The sequence below is a fragment of the Tasmannia lanceolata genome, unplaced genomic scaffold, assembly GCF_043159265.1.
Source record: "Tasmannia lanceolata isolate RefF3 unplaced genomic scaffold, GAP_Taslan_0.1 ptg000013l, whole genome shotgun sequence".
In the NCBI taxonomy this organism is placed as follows: domain Eukaryota; kingdom Viridiplantae; phylum Streptophyta; class Magnoliopsida; order Canellales; family Winteraceae; genus Tasmannia; species Tasmannia lanceolata.
Genome location: NW_027518690.1, coordinates 50,465,839 through 50,492,804, shown reverse-complemented (window position 1 = coordinate 50,492,804; position 26,966 = coordinate 50,465,839). Strand labels below are relative to the sequence as shown.

At 38.6% G+C, this 26,966-nt stretch overlaps 1 protein-coding gene across 1 annotated transcript; it reads left to right on the top strand.

Annotated features, from left to right (window-relative positions):
* The first annotated feature begins 1,193 nt into the window (after positions 1 to 1,193).
* LOC143890504 (transducin family protein / WD-40 repeat family protein) lies at positions 1,194 to 26,527 on the top strand. The gene is made up of 17 exons (XM_077395217.1): positions 1,194 to 1,632; positions 3,924 to 6,695; positions 7,076 to 7,529; positions 9,493 to 9,721; positions 10,405 to 10,569; positions 13,944 to 14,216; positions 14,376 to 14,621; positions 18,367 to 18,756; positions 18,867 to 20,294; positions 20,560 to 20,616; positions 21,795 to 22,223; positions 23,266 to 23,489; positions 23,610 to 23,743; positions 24,847 to 25,089; positions 25,180 to 25,358; positions 25,497 to 25,793; positions 25,896 to 26,527. Exons 1-16 carry the CDS (start codon positions 1,215 to 1,217, stop codon positions 25,599 to 25,601), a joined length of 7,746 nt encoding a protein of 2,581 aa, XP_077251332.1. The 5' UTR covers positions 1,194 to 1,214; the 3' UTR covers positions 25,602 to 25,793; positions 25,896 to 26,527.
* Positions 26,528 to 26,966: the final 439 nt, after the last annotated feature.

Below are 26,966 nucleotides of genomic sequence, written 5' to 3'. Positions count from 1 at the left end.
GGTGATGCTTGTTGAAACCTGTGTTACAAAGTTTGCTCAATACCATGTATTGCTGCAAACCAGTGTGAAAAAAATAAAACGATATGGCTTGATGGCAGATTTAAACTACTAACTTTCAAATGTGTTTTTCAATCTTCCACTTTCGTGTATCTACCTCTCACAAGGGATTTGAAAAGGACTTAAAATGGTTTCCCTAAATATGACCAGACTTCAATAATGTACCAAGAGTGCACCTAGGCGATTTAACACATCAGGTTTTTCAGCCCCTCTTTTTCTCGTAAAATTTGTTTTATGTTCATTTTTACAGCATAAAACAAATTTTATGTTGATTTTACGTGGAAAGGAACGGAGCCTTAAATACATAACTTAAAACCAGCTATGAGCTGACTCTCCTCCAAAACCTGAATATTGTTCACAGAGCTCTAAATCCTTCATGGAGCAACTACAGAGGGCTAAAACTATCCGAAGCACGTATAAAACTTCCAGGTTTCATAATGTACTAAATCATGGTGAGTACAGGAGGGCGCCACAATAGAGGGATTTCAGTCTTTCGTTCGTTGCTTGTGATCTCTCTTAATCCCTCGATGGTCAACCTAAGGTGATATCAAATGGTCTGAAATTTTTTAATGTTGGGTTGTTGGCGGTGATAATTCTGTGTGATTCTAACTTTAGGGACTCTGAATCTAGGAATGGCCGCGACCTTCATATCTCTGCCGGCGGACTATTTTTGAGGCTACAATCGGGAGTGTTCAAGACTATACTCATACTGTTTTCCCTTTTTGGCATCCTTTCTACTTACGTAAAGCGAAGGAGAGGGACTTGTCCCCGATCTCTTGTAAATCTTGTTATTATGAATAGACTTTGTTTTTACTTGGGACAGTCGCCCCTACTCTTTTACACTAAAGAGGGCTGTCTCAAGTTAAAAAGAAGGGGGTATTTTTGTGATATTAAAAACCTACTAAAAACTTAAAACAGCATCTCCTTTTCTACAGATGGGAGGGTGAGGATTAAATTGGAGCCTAACAAATGAACAGTTTGGATCATCCTAAAACGTAGGGCCCCATCGAGGTTTTATACTTTTATTCCCCGAGTAGTCACATGTACGCGCGGACACCGTATAAAAATGCACCCTTTCCTTCCATCTTCTTTATATATATATATAGGCCTGCTCGTGTTGTTTCCCTCTTCCCATCTCTAGAGAAGAAGGAAAAAAAATGCAGGGGAAAACCAGTGGGAGTGACACCGCCACGGGAGAAGAAGAAAACCCCACGGAAACCGAAGATATCTCTGATCTCTTGCCACTAACACTCATCAAATCTCACCAAATCCCTCCATCACCCAATCGCTCTGAATCTGCCATCGATTGGTTGCCAGAGTTCCGTGGCTTCTCATGGATCGCTTATGGCGCGTCTTCATTACTCGTAATCTCACACTTCCCTTCTCCTCTATCTCAGGAGGAAACCCTAATTGGTCCTATTTTTCGTCAAGTGATTGAGCCGCCGTGCTCCGGAGGTGGCCCCGCCTTCGTAAAAGCGGTTGCCTGGTCTCCCTCGCATCTGTCCGATGGTCAGATCGCGGCGGCTTCGGAGAATTCCATTTGTTTGTATTCTATGGATCCTGGAAATGCCACAGGTATGCGACATTCAATGATTTTTGAGGATTTGTGAAACTTTATTCCATGGAGAATTGAAGTGATGGAAATGCAAATTGAATAGATGCGTTGATGATTGGTACAAAAAGGAATTCAACTGTTTAATTTTCACACACACACAAAGGAAGATTTTTTCTTTTTCTTGAGGAGTGATCAGCTGAATGAGCGATACTTATTGTTCACTTTATAGGAAATGAGTTGATGCGATTCTACATTGTTTAGGATCTCTAACTAGCATATAGAATGCGTGATAGAATATATTGAATTATGCCATATGATCACCTTATCGATCCTTGACTTGTTCGAGCCATTGGAAACTCTCCCTGATTGCTGATACAACACGTATCACTTGTTCAACTCAATAATTGCCTACGCAGCCTCGACTCACCCAGCTCATGGTCCAATTTTCTTTTTTTTTTTGGAAGAGAGTGACAGAAAGTTTTAATGGGCAGTTCACCAATGTTTAAAGTTTTTGGTGAGAGATTGCTGGGACAATGTGGTAGTTGAAGGGGACTCTTTGAACATTATCCCGTGGCTCAAAAGGGTCTCAGAAACACCTTTGGCTTTTTGACAGATTCTTCAACGAAATGTAAGATTGGATGGCTTCATCTTCAGTTGTGTTTGAGCATTTTCACTCTAGAGAAGGAGTCTCTAAAGAATCCTTGGCTCTTTTTGATTCTCTCCCACCTTGATTCTCTTATTTGTAGTAGCTCCAAGTGCTAATCTTATATTTGTATTGCATCTTTTATTTTTGACCATCTAGGTCCTTTTTAGTAATGAAATCGGCTACCATTAAAAAAAAAAAAAAAACCCAGAAAGTTTTAATAAAGAAAGTTATCAACCAGAGGTTGCCTGAATGTGTATTACAGTCCTATCAATACCGCTCTTTGTGGGCCTGTCAGCCATATCATTTGCAATTATAGGGACATGCGAAAAGCTATACCCCTTTCCTTACATCTGTCCACTCTTTCATCTATACGGGAAGCCAATTTCGAAGGGCCTCAATTCTCCTTTCCTGCCCAAGATATGACATTTTGTCAAAGCACCTTCTACTATAAGCCCCCCTTCATACATATCTTGCAAAAATAAGCAGTCCTGTTATCAGCGGACAAATCTCATATTCGTTACAATTAGTCCACCCAATTAGCCTAAAAAACTTGATAAGAACATTCCGGTCATCATCTCTTAAGGTTCTGCCAATCCTTGCAGGTTTGCGATTTCCTTTAGAGCATCCGTCAAAATTTAACTTGATATATTCAGATGGGGTAGTTTCCGTTCTCCCATAATCTTTTCATTCGAATGTTGCAGTCGAGGTAGTTCTTGCAAGTTTTTAAGAGTTCCATTACTGAGATACCCCAAAAATTCTTCTTACATCTGGCCCTATCAATCATCACCATCTTTATCTTCATTAGAAGGCAAGCTGAAAGTATCTTTTTATCTTAAAAGCAGCTGCTGCTTCGTTCTTTCCACATGGCCCAAATTACAGCAAATGTGACAGTATTTCATTAGATTCTGCGCATAGTGCCCATGCATTTTACTCTCAAGCCCTCAATTAGTACCCATGCACTTTACTTTCCATGTAAACTGAACATGGTGAAGAGCTAGCACCAGACATGAATCCTTGCATCCCAATGAGAAGACCATCTAGCCTTTTCAGACTTTTGAATATCTACTATGATTTTTCTCAAATATTTAGCAATAAGTACTCTTATAGATACTCATTCCATTTCATGATTTTATAAGGCATATTGGAATACCATATTGGCGATAGTTGATAAGCATGTATCATCCTCTTTGAAATATTTGTGCAACATAATTTTGAAACAGTATATTTTTCAAAGGAAAGATAATTTTGGAAATGTAGAGGATGCAAAGAATTATAGAATAACATTTAAGGAAAAAAAAGGATTGTGCTATTCTTTAATACTCATAAGAAGGTCTTTTGAAGGAGCGAGAAGATTACGTGGGCCTTCTGAAACATGAAAACCATCCATTGGGATATCTGCTGCATCTATGATTACTTGGTGGTTAATGTTTCCCACATGATACTAGGAGCATATCAATGAGACAGCCACTGACTAGATTTTTTATTTTTCGTTAGTGTGTGTTGGGTGATGTGCAAAATCGGCATTTCACGTGATTTAATAGTTCATTATGGAGAAAACCATACATGGGTTTGCTGATTGGTTATACTTTTTACTTTGGAAGCATTTTGAGTTGCTTTCTTATATCTTTAGATATCGTCAAACTAATTTGTGTCTCACGTTCACAGGTTCTTTTTGTTGGAGGCAGATTGCAGGACTTTTACAATCTTCCACAGTGGAGGCTATAAAATGGACAGAATCGGGGGATGGATTAATTGCAGCAGGCATTGAGGTGGTTTTGTGGAGAAAGAATAACAAATCCTGGGAAGTAGCTTGGAAGTCGAGACCAGAACTACCTCAAACTATGGTCTCTACAACCTGGTCTATTGAAGGGCCCACAGCAACAGCGGCTCATGGGTTGCTCTATTCCAGTGGACATCATTTTGAAGAAACATCCTCTCTGTCTAGGGAGGCAAGCAAACGTGTATTAGTGTGTTATGGTGGTGAAAAATCTGGATTCGCTAAAGTTGAGCTGTGCCACCCCCAGCCTGTTTCAATGGTTCAATGGAGGCCATCAATTATAACACAATCAAAGAAAGATCCTTCACATCCACGAAGGGATGTGCTGCTGACATGTTGCTTTGATGGATCTGTAAGGTTGTGGAGTGAGATTGATAGTGGGAGGGCTAAAAAATCTGGTAAGGACGTAATTGATCAGAAGATGAGGCGGTCATTCCATGTAACAGCAACAATTGAAATAAACCAGTTTTTGAAGGGTACTCTCGGCATAGATACATTTGTTACATGGGCAATGGAAATCCGGGGTCTGAGTGCTACAAGTGAAGGGGTTAAGCAGTGTTTTGCAACAGAAGATTCTGAGTATGAGACAGTTGGTAGGTGTGAGTGGCTGATTGGTGTAGGTCCAGAGACGTCACTTACTTTCTGGGCTATCCATTGCCTTGATGACATCTCCCCGTTACGGTTCCCACGGGTAACTTTATGGGAGAAACAAGATTTGCTTGATCTCAAAACTGGCCATTGTCCAAATAGCGACAATTTAAATTCTAAAAACCGACTTATTTTTGTGAAAGCTGTTATTTCGAGGAGTCGAGTCTTTGGTCCCCCAACCATATGCTCTCTGCTTGAGTTATTGCCTGATAATACCATCACCTGGTCACAATTACACAGTACATCATTAAGTAATGCGGAGGATGGATCTCTAAACCAACCTAGCAAGGAGAACTGTTTATCATCTTTAGCAGTTGGCCATCTGGATCAAGATGGGCACACCGGAAATATTTTACATGTTGCTGTGCATCCTTATGGTTATGAAGTTGAGGTTGCTGTTTCTTTGGATTCTAATGGTTTTCTTCTGTTCTGGTCTCTTTCTACCATTTCCAGTTCCATTTTGGGCATCCCAACACTGGTTCATCCTACATGGAAACTTATAGGTAAAGTCAGTACACAAGATCTGTCCCCAAGTGTTGAATATTCGACTTTGAGATGGGCACCTTCTATTCTAAATGAGGACCGGCTTCTTCTCATGGGGCATTCTGGAGGAACTGATTGTTTTATAGTTACAACTTCTGAAGGTAATAATGATAACACCTCATGCCACAAGATATGTACGATCCCCGTCACTACTCATACTCATAGAAATGGCCCTGACCATATTTTTGCTACATCTTTACCTTCCACCTGCAGCCAGAGTTTCACTTCTAATAGTTTCATATTGTTCGTTATATGGCTGAAGGAGTTTCGTGTTCTATCATGGAAAGTTGCCTTGCACTCAGATGATTTATCTGGAAGCAGTTGTGGTTGTAGTTTTGTTGCTGGAAACATTGCCACATCTAAAGCTCAGAGATACGAAAGTAATTTTGCTGGCAGAAGGTATTATGTTATTGTTGACCTTTGCTCATCAATATTTCCGGATCCTGAAATCCTTGACCAAGTTACTAGCATTGCTGTGGCCTGTCCAGATAATTTGATGCCATCTTTTCAACAGAAATGGACATCTTCCAATGGTTTGCATAGAGATGCATCTGTATATCATTTGGCCACAGGCTCCTCTGATGGTAGTGTGAAACTATGGAGGATTCCCCCTTCAGATTCTTCCACTGCACATTCTGAGCCGGTGCCCTTACCCTGGGAGCTTGTGGGTATGTTCACTCCACATCAGGGCCCTGTCTGTGCAATTTCTTTGTCTAGTTGTGGAAGTAAGATTGCATCCATTAGCATGGGGGGTCCTGGCAGGGTCCACAACCTTCAAATATGGGAATCGATATGCCTTACCAGTGCTGGGAATTTTTTGCTAGCAGATAATATATCCCTGGATGGGGTTGTTATTTCTTTGGAGTGGCTAGTTGTAGGGAATGGCCAATCACTGCTTGGGGTTTGCATGCAAAATGAGTTGCGCATATACGCCCAAAAAAGGTGCATTGGTCAGATTCCGGTAAAATCAGAGAAATCATTGGAGAGGCATACTTGGATTTGTATTGCAATTGGTCATTTCTCACCCACTGCTAGACACTTTCTATGGGGGCCCAGGGTGACTCCCATTCTTGTTCATGATACATATTTTTGTCTTTTTAGTAAGTGGGCATTCTGTACAGAGAGGAAACATCAACCTAAGTTCTACCCTAAACGTGCCAAAGGTCAGCCTGCTCATTTTATAGGTGAAATAGATGAAGATATCGATTTTGTTGTTTGTACTGACAGAGACTTGTGTAATATTAAAGAATTATCGATGGATGTGGTGAGTAATGGATGCAAGTTAACAGCTGCAAACGTCAGCATGAAAAGTGATTACGGATTCTGCAGTCTCTGCTTATCTATGTCTAAAATGCAATATGATACTGGTACAAAAGGTGGATTACACAGCATTCTAGAAATATTGGAGAAATTATGTGGATCTCTGCCCATCTATCACCCGGAGGCACTCTTTATTAGTCTGCATTCAGGTAGCCATGGATTTTTTTTATTTTTATAATACATCATAATCACAGGTCATGACATTATTAGTTTTATGGAAAGACCATACAGACACAAATTTCATGCTATAACACTAAGGACACAACATGAAAACAAAAACTACATGACATGTCTATAATTTCCTTAGAATTCCAGCTTTTAGTGCTGAGAACACAGGTATTACTGTCTGTTTGGTTCCTAGACTACAAATTAATTCTTCTATACCTTTGTAACTCTTCTTTGTTTCAGAACTATTCTAGGAAAGTTAGTGTGCAACAAAGCTTATATTTATTCATTATAGCTGTGCTTTGGATTTTTTTTTGGATGGCGTGCTTTGGACTTACAGTATCCAACTCTTGACTGTTTTCAGGGAATCGGAAACACACACATGTTGCTATGCGTCATCTTGTGGAATGTCTTAATTCTAATCAGACCTCTCGTACCTGTCGAAAGGGCTATAACTTCGGAAAAGCTTGCCATATTATTCTGCAGATCCAACTGTCCAAATATTTTGAGGATTTTTTGTCCTCAAATGTACGTGATAATAGATTACAGTGGGGTAGAGATGCATCTTCGGAGACATCTGGTACACAGTTCCAGAGGAGCTTATTCCAGCATGTGGAAACACCTGAGGATATATTCACTTCCACTTCAGGAACATCTGAGATCGCTGGCTTCATTAGGACTCTGGAGAAGTCCCATGAGATACCGGCAATAACTAACCTGGAGAGAACCCAACTTCTTGCAATACTAGATCTTCTAGGCGAAGTCAGTGATTCACACCATGCTTCTACCTATGAAAGTTTTGATGAACCTGGCAGAAGGTATTTCTAGGATTTAATCGGTTGTGAGGTGTATATGGCATGCTTTTTGTTAGTTCTATTCTTATCTTTTGATGGTATATGGAATATGATTATCTGGTTTATCGGACTTAGCATGAGAATTAAACAAGTTCTGGTTGCCAAAGGCATTTAAGCTAATATAAAATTTGAAGCTGATTTAAGTATTTTCATTCATTGGAATGTCACTGTGGCAATAGATGGAAACAGGTATGCGCAGTGTAATGTGGATTTGTCCTTTCTATTTTGGTAACTATATACTTCTTTAACATCCATTTCAAAAAACTATAGAGTTAAAAGAAATATTATGCTAGAATCTGACTTCACACTCGCTTTGCACTCAAGGCTTGGAAAGTTCATCTCAAAATTGGGATGATATGATACTTCAATTTGGTGAGCCTATTACCTTTGTGAAAGTTGTGAATATTTAACTATTATTCCCCTAAGGATCAGGATAAGTTTTCTTGCTGAGATATCTAGTACAGCCATTTGGATCACTTGACTCAAAAAATGATAGCTGGTGGTGTGGTGGTACGTGTTTTTAATAGCACAATGAGGTGATTTTCTTTTTTGGCTGATGAGTCCTTAGTTGCATGAAGTGCGTGCATGGCAGACGTAGTTGCAAGGGTCAGGAATGGAGGGGTTGGGGAGTAGTTCAAAAAAAAAAAAAAAACAAGAAAGAAAGCAAGAGTATGAGTGCCTTATGAACCATTTGTATGAAATAGTGCTAACACTCCAAAAAAAAATAAATTATGTTTAATAAAATGTAAGAGACATGCATATTTACAATAACTAGAGCTGGAAATGACAACAACTACATATGGGCATGGAATTGATTTGAGTTCCTTGGTGGAAACTGATTCATGGTAGAAGTGGATATATCTTGGCTAGATGAATGAAAATAGGTTCGAAGTGGAAGTGGTGACAGTGGGACTCTTGTGGGAGCAACATCTTAGGAGATCCCTGCTACTAATGGTGAACTGGAATCACGAACATGACTGAGATGGAGGTATTTGCTCTGTGGAACGTTTTGAACCTTCGAGAGGAGGCGTCATGACTCCATCAGCACCATCAGATGGTTGAAGGGGGGACGCCTCCCTACTTGATGTTTGCTCTATAGATACTAGGAGACACATTATATTCTTGCTAGCTTTTGAGTGGGCGAATCCGTACATATTCCACATATTCACCAGGAAGCACACTCAAAGGCAAACAAGCTTGTAAATTTGGCAAATGAGTGTCATTCTTTGTAAAGCGTTACTACATGCCTCATGTATAACTAGTCTAGCTTACACATTTCAAAACCTTTTTCGGAGTAATCTGCTTACCAATTTGACCTAAAGGTATGAAACTAGGAGAGTACTTTCAAAACCTTTTTTTTTTTTTTGAAAGGTAGCACTTTCAAAGCTTTGTACATTTGTTTCAAATAGTCCCTTTTTTTCTTCAAAATTGATATGCAAATAATATTAACTTTGTGCTATTTAGCTGCAAGTCACTTGGTTGTCTTACATATTTTCTATTATTATTATTACTTTATTAGTTATTGTATTACTAATGCACAGATAGAAAAGCCAGTTTAGAAGTAATTATTTATATACCTATGCTATGGTGATTCACCGGTCCCACGGGGAAAGGATGATCCTAACACCTCAATCACAGTCTGCAAATGCATGTAGTCGCCTTTCAGTGGGAAAACCCTAAAAAGCCTCTTTCAGGTCAAGGGGGGTTAGGAACTTGGGATCATCCATTCTTTATGAGCTGGCAGTCTTGATCTTACAGGTAGTGGCCTGCCAGATCAATGGCCTCAGTCACCATACCTAGTGTCAGTGTGGGAACTGGGAGGCCGGAAAAATGTGAAGGGTTTGGGTCCTTAGAAATTTTCATATTTCATATCAATCTCAGTATGCTCCACTTATGAAATGTAATTTATTTCTTTACTGCTGTCAAGGTTTTGGGTTGCGGTACGATTTCAACAACTATATTTTCTCCGGAAATTTGGAAGAGTGGCTGCCACAGAAGAGTTGGATGTTGACTCTTGTTTGATTGCATGGGCATCTCAATCTGATTGTCAGGACAATCTGTTTAGTTCTGTTCTATCTAACGAACCTTCTTGGATGGAAATGCGAAAATTCGGTGTCGGATATTGGTTTACCAACACAGCACAGTTGCGAACAAAGGTTAGTATATACATTACTTTTCTTTGTTATTGGTTAGTCTAAAATTGAACTTAGCATAAGGAATATAATAAGGGGCCGTTTAGATACGCGGATTTTAGAATCCAGGTTTTTAGTTTGAAAACAGTGTAAAAGATGGTTCATGATCAGGCTGCTGCATGCTGTCCTGGCAGCGTTTCTTGGATTTGAAGTAAGAAAACCAGGTTTTAGAAACCTCATTCTAAAATCCGCATATCCAAACGGCCCCTAAATATAATCTCAAAAAAAATTCATAAACCTAATATTATTTATGTAGAAGTTATCATTAGATTCGATCTATTGTACAAATTTCTATTGCATCAGCTTTGTCTTGAAGTGCCTCTTGTTTCAGTTTTTGGACACATTGTTAGGATTTGTTTATTGATGTTTAAACTTTAAAGTATCCTTAAATTTTATTGCACTTCTGGTGTGTAGTGGGTAATGTATCTTCTCATGGAATACTATTTTGCTTAATATGCTATCTCAGGCCAGTGGTTCTAGGGTATCAATGGGTCAGTTTTTATCCTTAATTGTTCTCTTGCCAATGAGTATCCACATTACAGATACACTGTTTTGTTTCTTCTGTGCAATTACTTTTTTGGATGTAAAAATATTATTATTTCATGCTGGAGCACTGTTTATTTTCTGACTAGCATTTGACCATGTAGATGGAGAAGCTAGCAAGATTACAATATTTAAAGAAAAGGGATCCAAAGGACTGTGCTCTTCTATATATTGCATTGAGTAGACTTCAAGTTTTAACTGGACTCTTTAAAATTAGCAAAGATGAAAAGGACAAGCCTTTGGTTGGATTTCTTTCACGTAATTTTCAGGTATCTCCATTGTTGTGTTTATTTACAATAAGTATCTGTTTCCACTTGTTCCATTTTGATATAGAATTTCTAATATGGGGACTATCACATCGATATTCTGCCTATGAATCTTCAAATAATCCAAAGGTACCTAGAATGATGTAACTTGGTAGTCTATTTCTTTCTTGTGTGTTTGTAAAAATGTTAGTCTGTTCCTTTTATGTCTAGATTGAGACCAGGTTTGGATCAAGACATGAATATTAACTTAATTCTTCCTACTTGGTTCTGAAAGTTGCACAGTAATCACGATTTCTCCCCTGCTGGATATGAGCAATCTCTTGATACCACTGATGAATGCTTTCAACATTATTCTTCCAGGAATAATTCAGTTTTACTTTTGTCGCAATACATTTGAATTACCTTATATTAAACTTCCTTTGCTGTTAAAGAAAAAAGTAAACCCCTACTGATATGTGTCTCAATTGAGCTCAGCAATCAGAAGTTATTCCCTTCCCATACCGCATAGTTTGGAAGGGTGTCTTATTTATATATCCTGATTTAAACTTCCCAGCAATGAACATATGAATTGGTTGGGACCATAAGTGAAAGTTCATCCTCTCCAGTTTGATGGTTGCGATTTGAATTTAGGGTTCATAATTTTAGTTTGAGTTTTTTAAGTACTGGTGATATGTGATCTGAAGGTTAGGATTTGGGCGTTGAGCGCTTGGCTCGACAGGAAGGTGATTGATGTTTTGACCTTGTGGGTCATAGGTTCGGTCCCATCTTGCCTAGAAAAATAAAAGAAAAGAAAAAAGAGTTTGTTTTGAAGCCCTTTCAGATCTCAGGTTAGAATGATAAGAAACTAATCTTCACTTCTACGACTCCAGATATTCATGGAATCTTTTTATGTTATGTTCTAGATTATTATTTCAATCAAATCAACACCAAATCACTTCAAACTCACTTTTTTTTTCTTGATAGACGTTGACAGAACCCCCACCAATTGTCTTCAATTCAATGATCACTAAAAGCTTCTGATAATTGTGGTCTGTCATGTGTTTAAGCCTCATTCGTTGGTGATGACATCAAGTATAACCACTGTTTAGAAACTCCTTCAGTCAATCATTGACTCCCTCCTAGTCTGCTTCTTTATAACTCGGTCGTGTTCTTGCCTGAGTGTGCATTTTCCCCTGCCAAGTCAATCAAAAACTCCTTTGACTTGCCTGAGTTATGACTGTCAATCATTGACTTTCCTGAGTTGCCTCCCTTTTACCTTGGCTGAGTTCTTGTCAACGTCCGATTTTTGAAACACTGCGTATAACAGTACTGACATAAGCCATATGGAGAAACTAGGAAAAAACCAGTGTTTCAAAACTCGGCGACTCGGCTCGGAACTCGGCCGAGTCAACACAGAAATGGAATGGCCTCGTTTTGGAGTCAAGAACTCGGCGAGTCCGCTTTGAGTCTGGCTGAGTCTGGCTGAGCCTGGCCGAGTTTGGCCGAGTCTTGGTGATTCCGAACATGAACCTAAGCTTTTTACTTAGATTTGAGGAATGCCAGAGAATGTCGCCGGTTCGTGACCTTAGACTCGACCATCCCGCAATCAAAAAAGGGAAAAAAAGATAAGATTTCAGGCAGAAATCATACCTGTAAATATGCTTAGGTTTCTTCATTCAAGGTAGAAAGCAAGAACCCTCACTCGAGGGGATGGGGCAGGATGGGTTGCTGATAAAAAAATATAAAATGCTTTTTTGTCTTGTTTAATGCTATTTTGATTGTTTTTCCAAAAAACCAAAGAGTGACTGTGATCTTACGGATTTCTAGAAAATGAGATGGAGATGACTGGCTCTGCCCAACAACCCCATTGTTTATTATAAAAATGAATAGTTTATTAAGAAAATGACTTTGACAGATTTTGTCTTCTTCATTTAATTCATAGGTGGCTGTTCTCACGTCCAAAAGCCAGACGCGAATTTGGGTAGCAATTCCCTTATTTACTACATGAAAGATGCAACTCATTTTCATAATAAATATGGGGAAGTGATATATACGCCCCATTTTCTTCCCTTGGCCACTCCCCTCCTGTTTATTTATGGCTACTCAGTTATACTACAAGAGGGTAGCCCAGGTAAGGAAAGGGGGCTGATATATCATTTCTACATTTGCTTTTCTCCCACTTTCCCAGGACTGTCATTCGGCTGTTTGATTGAGAGCTTCTTGGGAACTGTTATACCACTTGACGGCTAGTTAAATAATAAAGACATAAGGGAATTGTTATTAGCACAACCCTTTTTGATATTCTCCTTTCTAAATGTAGGAAAATATCAGTAAAGTAACTCAAATCTGAAGTTCTAAATTAACTATAAAGAAGAGAAGTGATATACTCGCCCACTTTTTTTTTTTCTTTGACAGTCCCCTTTAGTGTATTTATGACTACCTTTTTACACTAGAGTGGGCTGTCCTAAGAAAAAAAGGGGTTAATATATCATTTCCAAGCATACAAATTTTTTTATAAATAATTACAACTCATCTGACTAGGCCGCGTCAACCGCGTTCTTTACCTCGTCCGCTTCTAGACGACAAGGATTTTCTTTGCCCGCGTTCCGCGTCGAAACCACATTTTTAAACACTGGAAAAAACTGCAGGAAAATATGTGAAAAACTCACTTGCTCATCATGGGTGTCTACCTTCCCATCTTCGTTCTGTAGAATTTTGGGCCCTGATATTTGAGGATCTGGCTTCAAATTTGACGATGCTCTGGTACCATCTAGTTGTGCGAGGGAAGAAGAAGAAATGGATTAGATCTGTATAAATCACTCCACAAATAATCCCCTCTTTGTTAATCACTAAATCTCATAGAATTACCAAAATACCCTTAATAAGATGCAAAACACTGTTCCAAACTAAAATAAATGACAGAAAAACCCTGTATATGAATAATACGGCAGTATACTACAAGAGTAAAGAGGTATAATGTCTCCATGATTACTTTCATTGCTAAGGTGCATTAGCAGTGTGACTACAACTCTTTATCTTTTCTGATTAATAACCAATTAAACTTATTAGCTAAGTACTACAATTTTCTAATATATTCCCTGGCCCTATGGTCTATGGTCTCAATGTGACCTGAAATTGCTGATGAGCAGGATCCGAAGAGGTTTATTTCCATCACATGTTTTCTTTCACAGTGAACTCCTAAATTTGTCTTTATATCAGTTTGTATCTCTTTTAAATGGTTCCCAAGATGAATAATTTTCTAGAGTTTATTTTCTTCCTGTCAAACTACTGCATTCATCTGATACTGGCACGCTTGCCTAATCTTGAAAGTGTCTTGCAAATTAATTCCTTGTTTATCCATTTTGCGGTCTAATTTATCATTAAGCTCTTGTTTTCAGGATGAAAAAAATAAGGCTGCTGCTTTGAAGAACGCTTATGTTTTAATGGGAAAACATCAGCTGGAGCTTGCTATTGCATTTTTCCTTCTTGGATCCGATCCTTCATCTGCAGTCACTATCTGTGCTAAGAACCTTGGCGATGAGCAACTTGCTCTCGTAATTTGCCGACTTCTTGAGGGGTATGGTGGGCCTTTGGAGCGTCATCTTATATCAACTTTTCTGCTTCCAGCCGCAATTGAGAAAAAAGATTATTGGCTTGTGAGCTTTCTGGAGGTGTGTGAGAATGTGTAAAAGTTTATTCATCTTTAGTGAGGGCACTTCTTGTTTGCAATTACTGGCATGGCATCAGAAGAGCCTTTGCTTTGTTAATATTAACTTATCCTTTTAACTATTCCAAAAAAAAAAAATATTAACTTATCCTGTTATTTGCAGTGGGCATTAGGGAACTATTCTGATTCTTTCCATAATTTGCTTGGTTTCCAAATGGGTCCTACGATCAATAAGTTAGCTATTCCATTCAATCATGCTGCTTTTTCGGACCCAAATATCGGCCAATACTGTGCACTGATAGCAGCCAAAAATAGCATGAGGAATTCTGTTGGGGAATGTGCGGCTGCAAATCTGGCTAGGTGGGCAACGTTGATGACTGCAAATACATTGAACAGATGTGGACTTCCTGTGAGTTCTTACTCTTTAACTCCTGCATTTTGACAAGGATAAAAAGATAGGGTGAATTTAGCAAGATCTTAGTTTCGTCGTCCATCTTCTTCATACCCTTCAGAAATAGTAATGCTAGCTGCACGTTCAGATAATACTATGCCTTGGGAGTTTGTTCATCATTTTATTTATTTGAATCAATTACATAAATTTTGAGCCATGAGTTGTCAATGGAATGGTTGCAAACTTCTGTATGTACGTCTGTCCACATTAGCTTCTTGCAGAGAGTTGGTCACTAATTTATGGCTTCAACTCTTTATCTGGGGTAACTTTCTATATACACATCCTTGAGTAATTTACAAGGCCATATCGCAACTTGGTATTAGAGTTTTTAGATCTAGAGGACTGCTACTCCCCTTTATTTGAGTTCTGATCCTCCAATTAACATTTAGGGCCGGTATGATTGACGTCAACAGTTGTTCGACCACACCTTTAGTCTGACATGCGCTGGTTTGGAGAGGCATGGATCTTCCTCTTGACTCTAAAAGAGCTATTTCAAAGTTGGCGGAGGCCAAACTTTCTGAGAGGGTGGGCTCTTTTGGAGCATATTTCCATCCACATTATTTTGAGTTGTGTGGATTGAAAGAAACCAAAGAATGTTCTAAGGTAATAGAAGGTACCTATGACAACTATTGTGGGGTAAGTTTTTGATAGCTAACTATGGATTAAGGAACCTGAAGTTTAGAGGTGTTTCCGCTACATATTTGTTCAGAAAATATGTCATTAGGGCCATCCTAATGGTGGGTCCTATCAGACGAAGGTAAATAAACTAAAGCAAATACTTAAAGAAACACAAAACTTTAGTAGACATGTTGAAGTACATATGATGGGCCTACACTAATTTAACTCTACCCATCAACCTGGAGCATGGATAACATCATGCCCAACTTGAAACAAGCACTTTCAAACTGACTTGGGGTGCTTCATATGGGCAGATACCAACCACAGCAGTCTTCCCTGACACACACACACACATGTTCCTGTTCCAAAACTCCATGAATGTGGAAAGAAATCCACACAAAAATAGTAATTCCGTCCATGAGAATCACCATGCAGTAGCAGTTCACACCAAGGTATGAGATCGTATGGAAAGGCACAACAGCCTACATAAATAGCATAACATCCTAAAAAAATGCAATGATAACCACACAAGAAATGCATAACAACCATGGGAATGGCTTGGAAGCCACAGTAATGGATTCCAGCCACAATCTACAAAGAATGCTTCACCACAACCTGCATAAAGGCTCCACAACTGCCCACAGAAAAGTTCGACCGTAACCCACACTAGCCTACATAGAGGCTAAACAGTAGTCTGAAGCGGCCCACATAAGAATTTCTTCATGTAAAGTCTCTGTAACACATCTTTCTCTTAGAATAATCTGAGGGTGCTACAGTCCAAGAGGATCCCAACAAGGTGTTCATACACGAAGGGACTAGCTGAAGCAATAGGGATTTTGATTGATTTTGGAGCAATAAGATTTGATCTAGAGTTCTAAGGTTTAGTTCAGTGTACAGTAGTTTAGATCTAGGGTTTTAGAGTTTAGTGAGGAAGGCATGTTGAGTGTCCTTAGTTTCCTATCCCAAGGGTTATAGAATTAGGGTCCTCCACTCCATTCATATCATCTATGGTGATGTCTATTGTCCCAAGAAGTTCCAACTTTGGGCAAGTAAATAGGAATATGGGTGACTTTATTAGTGACACACTTACATTTCATCTTGATTCCATCTTGTGCAGCATTTTTTTGTCATCCAGATTATGAAATGTCCCATTGCTGGGTTCATGATTCATGAAGGTGCATGTGGATGACCATCTCGGTCTTTTCTTTTGGAATAAAATTTGCTACCATTCAAGAGAAAGGGACTCCATTAATTATTGTGTTAAAAGCTGGGTTTTCCATGGTAGAGGCTCATTTGAACTCACGGTAAGGTTCACGGTAAGGTTCATAGCCACCGAATCTGAATCATTTGATGCCTCCCATGTGAGAGGCTACTCTTTTTTTTTTTTTTAGAATGGTGAGAGGCTACTCTTGTTGTACACAAATCAGCAAAATAATAAATCCTTGGGTCCCTATCTGGGTTCCTCCATCTTGTTCACACGTCTTGAGTTCACATAGAACACTCCTTCCAGATAACTGTTCATCCATAAAGACAGGGACATCAGTATAGAACTCTCCACTGGAAACATTCTCGTTGATCTAGCACATTCATGAAATTAGAGCTTGAAGAGAGCTGCATAGAGCATGGTATTTAAATTTTCAGGCACACTTATATTACCAAACACTGATGTCAGTTCATAAAATCTGTAGATGACCATCTCGGGATTTTCTTTTGGAATAAAATTTGCTACCATTCAAAAAAAAAAGGGACTCCATTAATTATTGTGTTAAAAGCAGGGTTTTCCATGGTAGAAGCTCATTTGAACTCACGGTAAGATTCATAACCACCGAATCTGAATCATTTGATGCCTCCCATGTGAGAGGCTACTCTTGTTGTACACAAATCAGCAAAATAATAAATCCTTGGGTCCCTATCTGGTTTCCTCCAACTATACAGGCACCTATATGTTCATGCGTCTTGAGTTCTCATAGAACTCTCCTTCCAGATAACTGTTCAGCAATAACGACAGGGACAACAGTATAGAACTCTCCACTGGAAACATTCTAGTTCATCTAGCACATTCATGAAAGCTTGAAGAGAGCTGCATAGAGCATGATATTTAAATTTTCAGGCACACTTATATTACCAAACACTGATGTCAGTTCATAAAATCTGTGGATTGGCCGTCACATTAAAGGTGGTTATTTTTATCTTGAATCACATGGAAGGCCCCAAACATAGAGCGCTTTGACAATCACCATGTTAATTGTTACCATGGTCAAGATGTGCATCAATTCTAAGAGGTATAAGGAGAGATGTAGTTCTTTGCATAGTCTTTGGTGATCCTAAGGGGGTCAAATATATTCATAATATTCTCTCTTAATTCATACTTCCATAGTTGGCATAGTTGTAATATTAACATGTATACTCTGAACCTGATTTGGTACTCCCAGAAGCATGTTAACCTGATTATGACTGATCTGCTTTTATTTTTCATAAATTCTGGATATGGCTTTTGATTCTTTAGGCCATCCTTCTTTCCTTCTTGTTGTTTTGCTAACATATCTTACATCAGCTTTGAACGCAAATGAAGAACTTTATCTTATTATGGAGATGAGTTCTGTGCATGGTTTAAAATTTCGACCGAAATCTGAAATTTCGGACCGAAATTTCGGATTTCGGTGGAGACCGACACCGAAACCACACAAAACCGAAATGGTCATTTATTTCGGCCGAAATTTTGGGATTTCGGTCGAAATTTCGGTTTTTCTGAAATTTGACCCAAAAAATCTGTCTTTTTTTTAATTAATTTAATATTGGCTGAAATTAAATATTGAATAAAATATTGGTTTCGATTTGTGTACCAGATTTCGACCGAAATTTCAAAATTTCGGTCGAAATTTCGAAATTTCAAGGTCCGAAACCGGTATCGAAATTGAAATTTTAAACCTTGGGTCTGTGCACATTAGCTTTTAGGACTTACATTATACACAGACTTTGTACGGGTCATTGAATTCAAATCTATGTTGTTAATGTTTTTTAATGGACTATGTTGTTAATGTTCTGAAAGTAAGAAATCCATTGTGACTGACTCATTTATTTCAAGCTTGAAGCTTTGGAGTACCTTTCATCTTCATTGAACCTTGAGGGCAAAAATCAAGTCAGCTTATCAGATATTGGAAAGCTCGACACTCCTCGTGAAATACTAAGGCCATACCTAGGTGATGCTTCTAACTGGATGTCAGTGGATGTGGCTTGCCGTATGGAATATCATGCTAAATTAGATTTAGCTATGCAGTACATTTCAAAATTGATATTGGAACATCCAATCTTGTCAGATCCCAATTTAGCATCTTCTGTAGTACTTGTTTGCAGTAAAGAATATGAGACTCATCAATATAAGCTGCTACTGGAGAAATTTGAAGATAAGCTGAACACAGGGCTTTCAATTTTTCAGAAGAAGTATTTATTGGAGCCAGTTGATTTGATTAATATGGTACTGTAGTTCGTTTCTCTGAACAGAATGTCTCTTCCCTGCTTTTATTTCCTATGTTTTATTTGCCAAAATTTCTCATGATTGCGGCACTTGTATTTTTGTTTCCACAGATCTTGGTCTATGCTTGCAATAATGGGTTATTGTTCCTTGGATACCACATCTTACATTGTTATATTGCTCGAGGAGATCCACGAGATAAACGCCATTTTTTTGACAGTTTCGTCTTATATCCACTTTTTGCCAAGATGCTTCTGAAAGCTGGCAGAGATATCTTTTATTTACTTGCCCGATATATTGTTTCCTGCGGAATGACTTGTGCGTCCCTCAAACCGGCTTCTCCTGAAAGAAATATATTTGGTGAGAATGGATCAGTTTGGTTTCAACCTTTGGATTTCTGTGTACAGGATGTCATATACATAATGAGGACTTTAAGACCCCTCCTAGATCTTTATGGTACTGGTTTCCTCACGGAAGTTTACACCCTTAAAGCCTTTAATGTTCTTGATCTTCTTGAATATTGCATCTACTTTGCCTCAGCATGGTCTCAAAGGAATTCAAAAGGGCTTCTGATGATACATCCCATCTTGGATGCGCTTCGTGATGGGCATACTCCTTCAAAAATTACAGCTGCTGATCTGAAGAAATTATTGCATCAAACTGCAGAGTTGATGATTGATGATGGATTGAGTAATGGTGAGAGAAAAGGGGGTGGAAATATCATTTCCAAACAGTGGCAACCTGGACAAGGTGACTCAATTGTGCTTTTGTTACCAGAAGATGAAAGATGGCAAGTCATTGGGACTTGTTTGTGGCGCCGCCTTTCCGATTTCTCCAATGGTCAGTTAAACACCTTCATGACAGAAGGTCTTGACGAAGGTTGTTCTTCTACAACCAACCTCTGTGGAGTTTCTTCCTCTCCATCTAGTTCTCCAAGTTGTCAACCTAATGTAGATAGTACACTGAAGCCAGTCAAGTTGTTTCCAGAGCTCTTGGCTAGGTTGTTAAATGGGACACTTGCATACATTTCCACCTCTCTTGCAAAACAGCTCGCATCATTTCTGAGACAGAAAGTAAAGAAAGGTTTGCATGTACCTACGCTTGGTTGGTTAAAGGAATCCAGCCAGTCTCAACATAGAACCGAACAAAGTTGTCTAAGTCAGGGAACTGACAAATTGCAGATTAGCAATGAAAATGGGGCGTACTTCTTTGAAATGTTGTGGGGGATCTCTGTTGATCCCAAGGAAATATATGAAATTCTTGCACATGAAAAAATAAACTGCTTCGATTCTGTTTGCGATGATCTTTCTAAGGACTGGATTGATATACATAAAGGCATCATGCTTGAGCATGGAAATTGTGACACCATAAATCTTGATCAAGGTAGTTCTAGTAGTGAAGGTGGATCACCTGCTAGGAATCAGTCTACAGACAGCAATAGTTTCATGGGGACTAGACAGAAAGAAGCAAGCCTCCTTAGGGAGGTTACTTGTTTCCACAATCCAAAGGAGATATATAAGAGAAATGGGGAGCTTCTTGAGGTAATTATTTTCATCTTCTGCGTGACACATTGATTGTAATGGATAGAGAATCATTTTTGCAACATCCTTTCTTCTATCACATATTTTATATGATTAAAACCAACTGATACTTGTTTAGGTTGATCGTAGTTGGTTCACAGATTCTTGTTAAGTACTTAATAATCCGCTACATCTAAAATGATACGTTATTATAATCCGCTACTTCTATACTCTATTTTCCAAGGCTACTGATTTTTTTTCCTTTTATTTACTTTTTTTTTCGCAGGCAATGTGTGTCAATTCCATTGATAAACAAGAAGCTGCACTTGCCAGCAATAGAAAGGTCAGTGTTCACACACACAAAGGACATTTACTCTAAACCACTGCTATTTTTTTGCCACCTGGAAAGGAGGATGCTGGGAACAGTTGGGGGTTCTTGTCACGTTCGTGAAGCATTTCTTTCCTTGTTGACACCCAGCAGAGTTGGTCAACTTGGTTGCATTTTTAAAATAAATAGTTAATGATTCCTGTCTCTTTACCTATATTGATCATTCTCTACCCCATATTACCCATGGAAATTGAGAATTTTATTAGGATTCTTGTCAAGTTTATGCAGTATTTTTTTCCCCCTTGAAGTTAACAGATAATTTTGAAAGTTTATGCACTATTGTTGACATCCAGCAGAGGGGCCACTGGGTTTCGTTTTTGAAATAAATTTGTAAATAATGCCTATACATTTACCCATAAACAATACAATAATAATGATTCTCTTGCCTATGTTTCCTATGGAAGGTAACATTTTTTCTTTTCGAGAAAGAGACCTATCGATTAGACCTATTATCTCAAGTTTAATAGTGATCCCCGCTGCTTGCTCTAGTTATTAACAAGAGAGGATTTAATTGACAATTCAAACTTGTACTGGAAGCCATAATTTACTGTGACACATAACATTTCTTCTTAAGTTTCAGAATGACTGGGACATTTTCTATAGGTGGTATGGATGTTCAAGGAAGAACAACAGTTCCATTGTGAGAAATTGGGATAGAAAAATCCAATGAATCATGGATTTTCCCTTCTATGGTATATTTTTTAAAGTTTACTGGAATCCACAATCATTTGGTTACAAGCGCCAGGGTCTGCTACCCAAGTGGCCTTATATTGAGGAGCTAAGGCATATAAACCATATGAAGGATTACGAAAAGATGATCATAAGCCCTATAGAAGCGAAATCTGCCAGGTCAATAACTGATTCGGCTGAGTTAACTCAGTTTATACCAATTTATTCAGTCAATAACTTTAAAAACTTGGAGAACCATCCTAGTCAATGAAACTCTTTCAACTTGGGCCCAACCACTGCCATAGCTGAACAAATTTGGCAGGGGCCCATGTCCGAGTTAGGGTGTTTAAACATTGGGTGCTATACTGCTATTTCATTTTCTTTTTGTTTAATGGGTCAATGAAATTTGATAGTTAAGTATATTTTTTCTCCTTGTCATGTTAACTCAAGTTTGTTTGATTTAGGGACTAATTTTCTTTAACTGGAAAGTTGAGGAACCTATCAGAGAGCAGGCAAAGTATATTTGGTCAGAGTCTGATTGGCCAAAGAATGGGTGGGCCGGGTGCGAGTCTACTCCAATTCCTACCTTCGTTTCTCCAGGAATTGGTCTCGGTGTCAAGAAAGGGACACACCTAGGATTGGGTGGTGCAACAATTGGCCTAGGTTCTTTGGCAAGACCGGGGAGGGATATGACAGGCGGCGGAGCATTTGGAATTCCAGGTTATGCTGGTATTGGTGCCTCGGGCTTAGGCTGGGGTGAAAATGAAGATTTTGAGGAGTTTGTTGATCCTCCAGCAACAGTTGAAAACATAAGCACAAGAGCCTTGTCCAGTCATCCTTCACGGCCTTTTTTCCTGGTTGGATCTAGCAATACACATGTTTACCTTTGGAAGGTACGTAATGTGCCTTGCATATTTCTAAATCATCCATATACGCCTCTAATTTAAATAAAATTATGAAAAAATTATAAATGCATGTATTTATGCGTAAAAGCTCGTGAATTTGAATTTTCTTTTCTCTTTCTCGCTCTTGTACTTTGGGCTTGACTGTCTCGGTCTTCCCTTCTTTTAATGAATTGCTACCATTCAAAAAAAAATAAAAAAAAATCCAAATCTACACACTTATTTCCTATTTCCCTTGTATTTCATGTGTTTCCCTTGATGTTTCTGAGTTTCTCTATCATTCTAAAACGTTTCTGACACATTTCCCATATGATTTTCCATCGCTTCCCCATTTCTCATTTCACCTCTATTTATCCTGTGTTTCCTGCTTTCGTTTTTCATTTTGGTTCCCGAAGTCTTTTCCCAACAATACATTGCACAATTTGTTTTGGCGTGATTGGTTTCCTCCCACTACTCTTATTAATACAAAATTTCTACCACTCCTTTTGTCGATCTTATTCACCAAAGTTGGTGATTGGTTTCCTGTCGGAACAAGCTTCATCTTTTTCTCTTGTTCTACCATATTAGACTTTAGTTGGATCTCGCATCCAGAAAATATGTATGTTGTAGCTTCTTTTTTTTAAGATTTTGGAGATTAATACAGGACTGTAAGTTTTAGTGTAGCATTATTGGATGCGATCTTCCTTTATTCAGAACCTAAAGGACAGATACCAAATTACTAATCATGGACTAGCTGACTATGAACATTTTTGTATCAATGACTTCTGCTACAAGTTGTTTCATGTTTTCAGTTTCTTAATTATTTTCTAATGACTTTCTATATAGGGTCTGAGATCAAACATTTTTGTATCAATGACTTCTGCTTCAGTCTGGTTCTTGTTTTCGGTTTCTTAATTATTTTCTGATGATTTTCTTTGTTGGGTGTTGATCCACGTAATTGCAGACTTCTTTTCGTGATCTTTTTTTTCCGGGCTAGCATATTTTGTATCAGTTTCCACAGAAAGAAAGATCAACATTTTTATGATGTGTGCAGTTTGGTGAAGAGAGAGCTACAGCAACCTACGGTGTATTGCCCGCTGCAAATGTCCCTCCACCATATGCACTTGCATCAATATCAGCTTTGCGATTTGGACATTATGGTCACAGATTTGCTACGGCTGCATTAGATGGCACTGTATGCACATGGCAACTTGAGGTCGGAGGGAGGAGCAATGTCCACCCCACAGAGTCATCAATATGCTTTAACAGCCATGCATCGTACGTATTCTACTGAATAAAAAGTGTTTATGCCAGACGCTTCTCGTTGTTATCTTATATCACATTTTTTTTGGATTTATGGTTAAATAGCTTAAAATAATCCCCGGCACTTCGTTTCAGAGATGTTGCATACGTGTCTGGTAGTGGATCAATACTTGCTGCTGCTGGATATAGTCCAAATGGTGTCAATGTAGTTATATGGGATACATTGGCTCCACCGGCCACCTCTCAAGCTTCTCTTATATGTCACGAAGGTATGTTACTCATTTTGAAATGTCACACATCAAATTGTATGTTGTGATGTTAACTTGATAAATTTGTCCAAATGTACCTTTGAATAAACTCAACAAGGAAACTTGAGAATCCTTTGAAAAGTGCCCTTGTCATAAGGCTCAAACCAGGCCTAGAGTTCTGCATCATGGTATGCAGGTTTTAAAATGGATGACCAGATATATGCTTATGTTACTGATCAAGCCTATTGCTCACCTGGGACTGACCAGGTTTTCATTGATAACATGTGGCCTGCAGCTTTTTTTTTTATCAGTATTTTGGTTTTTAGAGTTGGTTTTGCCAAACATCTTACATCATCGCTAGACAATTGTATTCAGATTTCCAGGTTTTGTATGATGCTTGCAATAATATTTAGACAAGGCAGTTAAGTGTAAGTAGAAGTTTGTGTGTTGGGAGATGTACTTAACTAGTTTATTCTTACATTATTGAAAGCGTATGCAGGAGTTAGTTTGTGTGTTAGGAGATGTACCTAAACAATTTATTCTTGCCTGCCCTTCCATGTTTAGGAGGCACACCTTACTATTTTGAGCAGCGTTTTGGGTTTTCTTTGGTTGGTAGCGTCTAATGTCTTACATTATAGTTTGACAATGACATATCTCCATGTTCAAGTTATTCAACTAAATGATTATTTAGACTTCCAGTCTTTGTATGGCTCTTGCAAGAATGGGAGAACACATTTAAGGCAGTTAAGTGTATATGGAAGCCTATGGTCTGTGGACATGGATTTGCGTTTCAAGTGTCTACATGCACATGAGGTGCCTGACACGGCAATGGTCAACTCCTAAAGATTTAGAAAGAGACATGCTCTTTCACACGCAATAAAATTACTGATTACAGATCATAATTTGCAAGAAGATAATTCTTTTTGCTGTTTTTTCTTCGTAGAATTTGAGTGTTTATACCATTTCAAAAAAAAGAAAAGAATTTGAGTGTTTATTCTTTAGCATCACACTTGACAGAGTGCATCTTGTCTGATGGATACAATCTTCTCTACATGTGCTTATTTGTTTCTGTATGCCATGTCAAGCTTTTGATGGCTCCAATGTTTTTGCTTGTTATTGTGAAGGTGGTGCACGATCCCTTTCAGTGTTTGATAATGATATAGGAAGTGGCTCTATTTCACCCCTGATTGTCACTGGCGGAAAAGGTGGTGATGTCGGATTGCATGACTTCCGTTTCATTGCAACTGGGAGAACTAAGAGACATAAGCATTCTAGTTCAACACATGATATGAAATCAGGGACTTCAAACAAATTTGGTGAACAAAACCACAATGGAATGCTTTGGTATATACCAAAAGCTCACCTAGGTACATCCCCATGACTTATTTTATGAGCGCTTAGTTTAGCATATCATCTCAATTCCCTATAATATGATTTTAATTAAATGTGAAATATAGGAAGTGTTGTAAGGATATCAACCATTCCCAATACCAGCCTTATCTTGACGGGGAGTAAATATGGAGATGTTAAACTTTGGGATGCCAAAAGATGTGAGATGATATTCCATTGGTCAAAAATGCATGAGAGACACACATTTCTCCAACCGGGTTCGCGAGGCTTTGGTGGAGTTGTTCGGGTATTTTTTTTATAGAATTTGTCTGAAAGATATAGGTTCACCTTCTGGAAAAGTTGCAAGTCATCCATGCAGCTGCTTATGCTTTAAAAAGATGGTAAGTTTCCCTCATTGAATGGATGTCTCGTGCTTGTAATGCAGGCTGCTGTCACAGATATCCATGTCCTTTCTCATGGTTTTCTTACATGTGGTGGAGATGGTACTGTAAAACTGGTCCAGATCAGAAATTCTTGGAACAGAATATGAGAAAGGACCCTCTGAGTTTTCCAATATGAAGGGCATATTAAAATTCTGAACTGGAACAGATTAACTCCAGCTTTGTTGAATACCTTCTCGATGGAGGTTAAACTGGGCCAGAAGTTTTGTTCAGGTGACATCAAATTGCCCATACAGCAGGAGTTGAAAATTCTATGGCTTAGATTTTTGCAGGATGGTGTGGTAAGCTGTCAAAACATTGTTATGACTTGACTGTCAATGCTGAATCTTGGTTGAGGAACTGGCACTATTTAATTTTTCTTAATTTCTCGTCATTGGTGGCAGGGATGGAGAGAAAGGTAGGCATAATACTAAGTCACTGCTGTCTTGTGCTTCCCCAACTTGCTTTTGCTCAATGCTCTTTGCAAGGATTTGATTGGTTCTTCTGTTATGTGCTGTGGTACACCAACAAGTCACCCGTGCCTTCTTTGTTATTTCATTCTGGAAGTGTTGTGGACAGCCTTTCCTGCGCATCTTAAGCTTCTATAAAACCGAACCCGTCTTCATTCCACCTTCTGCTGCTATATTGAGAGAAGATGCAAGTGGAGGGAGCTTGTTTGGACCGCTATTCTCTGCTTTACGCACGAGAAAAGGCCAACCTCCATTGTCAAAGAAAAATCCAACATCTGTTATAGGGCATTCCAACCATTTAAGGCCTTAAAGTCAGCCACTTCAAGTGCAATAGATTTTTATATATTTATGCTGCCCCAAGTTGGATTCAGGTGGAGCTGAAATTGTCTAAAAAAGAGCTGCTGATGTATCATAGTTTCATTATTGTCATTCAGTGGAAATACCATGCTTTTCTTACAGAAGATGTGGATACTACATTTGTGTACTTTGAAGGAGAGTTTGAATGGGACTCAATGCAATGTACTGTCGTTCCTCAGGAACAAAGGAATTGAGCCATGTTTCCTGAACTAGCTGCCTCACCTCTGGTTATGTTTAGTGTATACAGAATTTGTTGTACATAGAAAGATTAGAGCACTTAATATATGCTTGTGTACTGGCAGGATTCCACTTTGAAGAAAAAAGTATATTGGGGCCACCTATTTGGATGATCTAAAACATTTATTTGTTGGATATATCGTGCCTAAAAAATCTTTGCAGTATCCTTACCTGGGTTACCAATGGACCGGTCCAATGAATCCGAAAAATGAACAGTATTTGGGCGCAGGATCCGAATCACGTCCATTGGATCAATGTCCTAAGATCCAGATATTTATGTACAGAAAATACCCCTCTTGTTTATACATATTCACGAGGGGTATTTTTGTAACATTAAAAACCTACACAAATGACGAACAATATTTTATGGGAATTACTAGCGTCCATCTCAAAAGGCATTTCGCGTATGGT

Bases quoted from the DNA above. Each gene is read 5' to 3' on its own strand.
- LOC143890504 (XM_077395217.1), top strand. From the start codon at position 1,215: ATGCAGGGGAAAACCAGTGGGAGTGACACCGCCACGGGAGAAGAAGAA. The intron at 9,722-10,404 runs GTTAGTATATAC...TTGACCATGTAG, and splicing joins CAGCACAGTTGCGAACAAAG to ATGGAGAAGCTAGCAAGATT. The intron at 25,090-25,179 runs GTACATCCCCAT...TGTGAAATATAG, and splicing joins TATACCAAAAGCTCACCTAG to GAAGTGTTGTAAGGATATCA.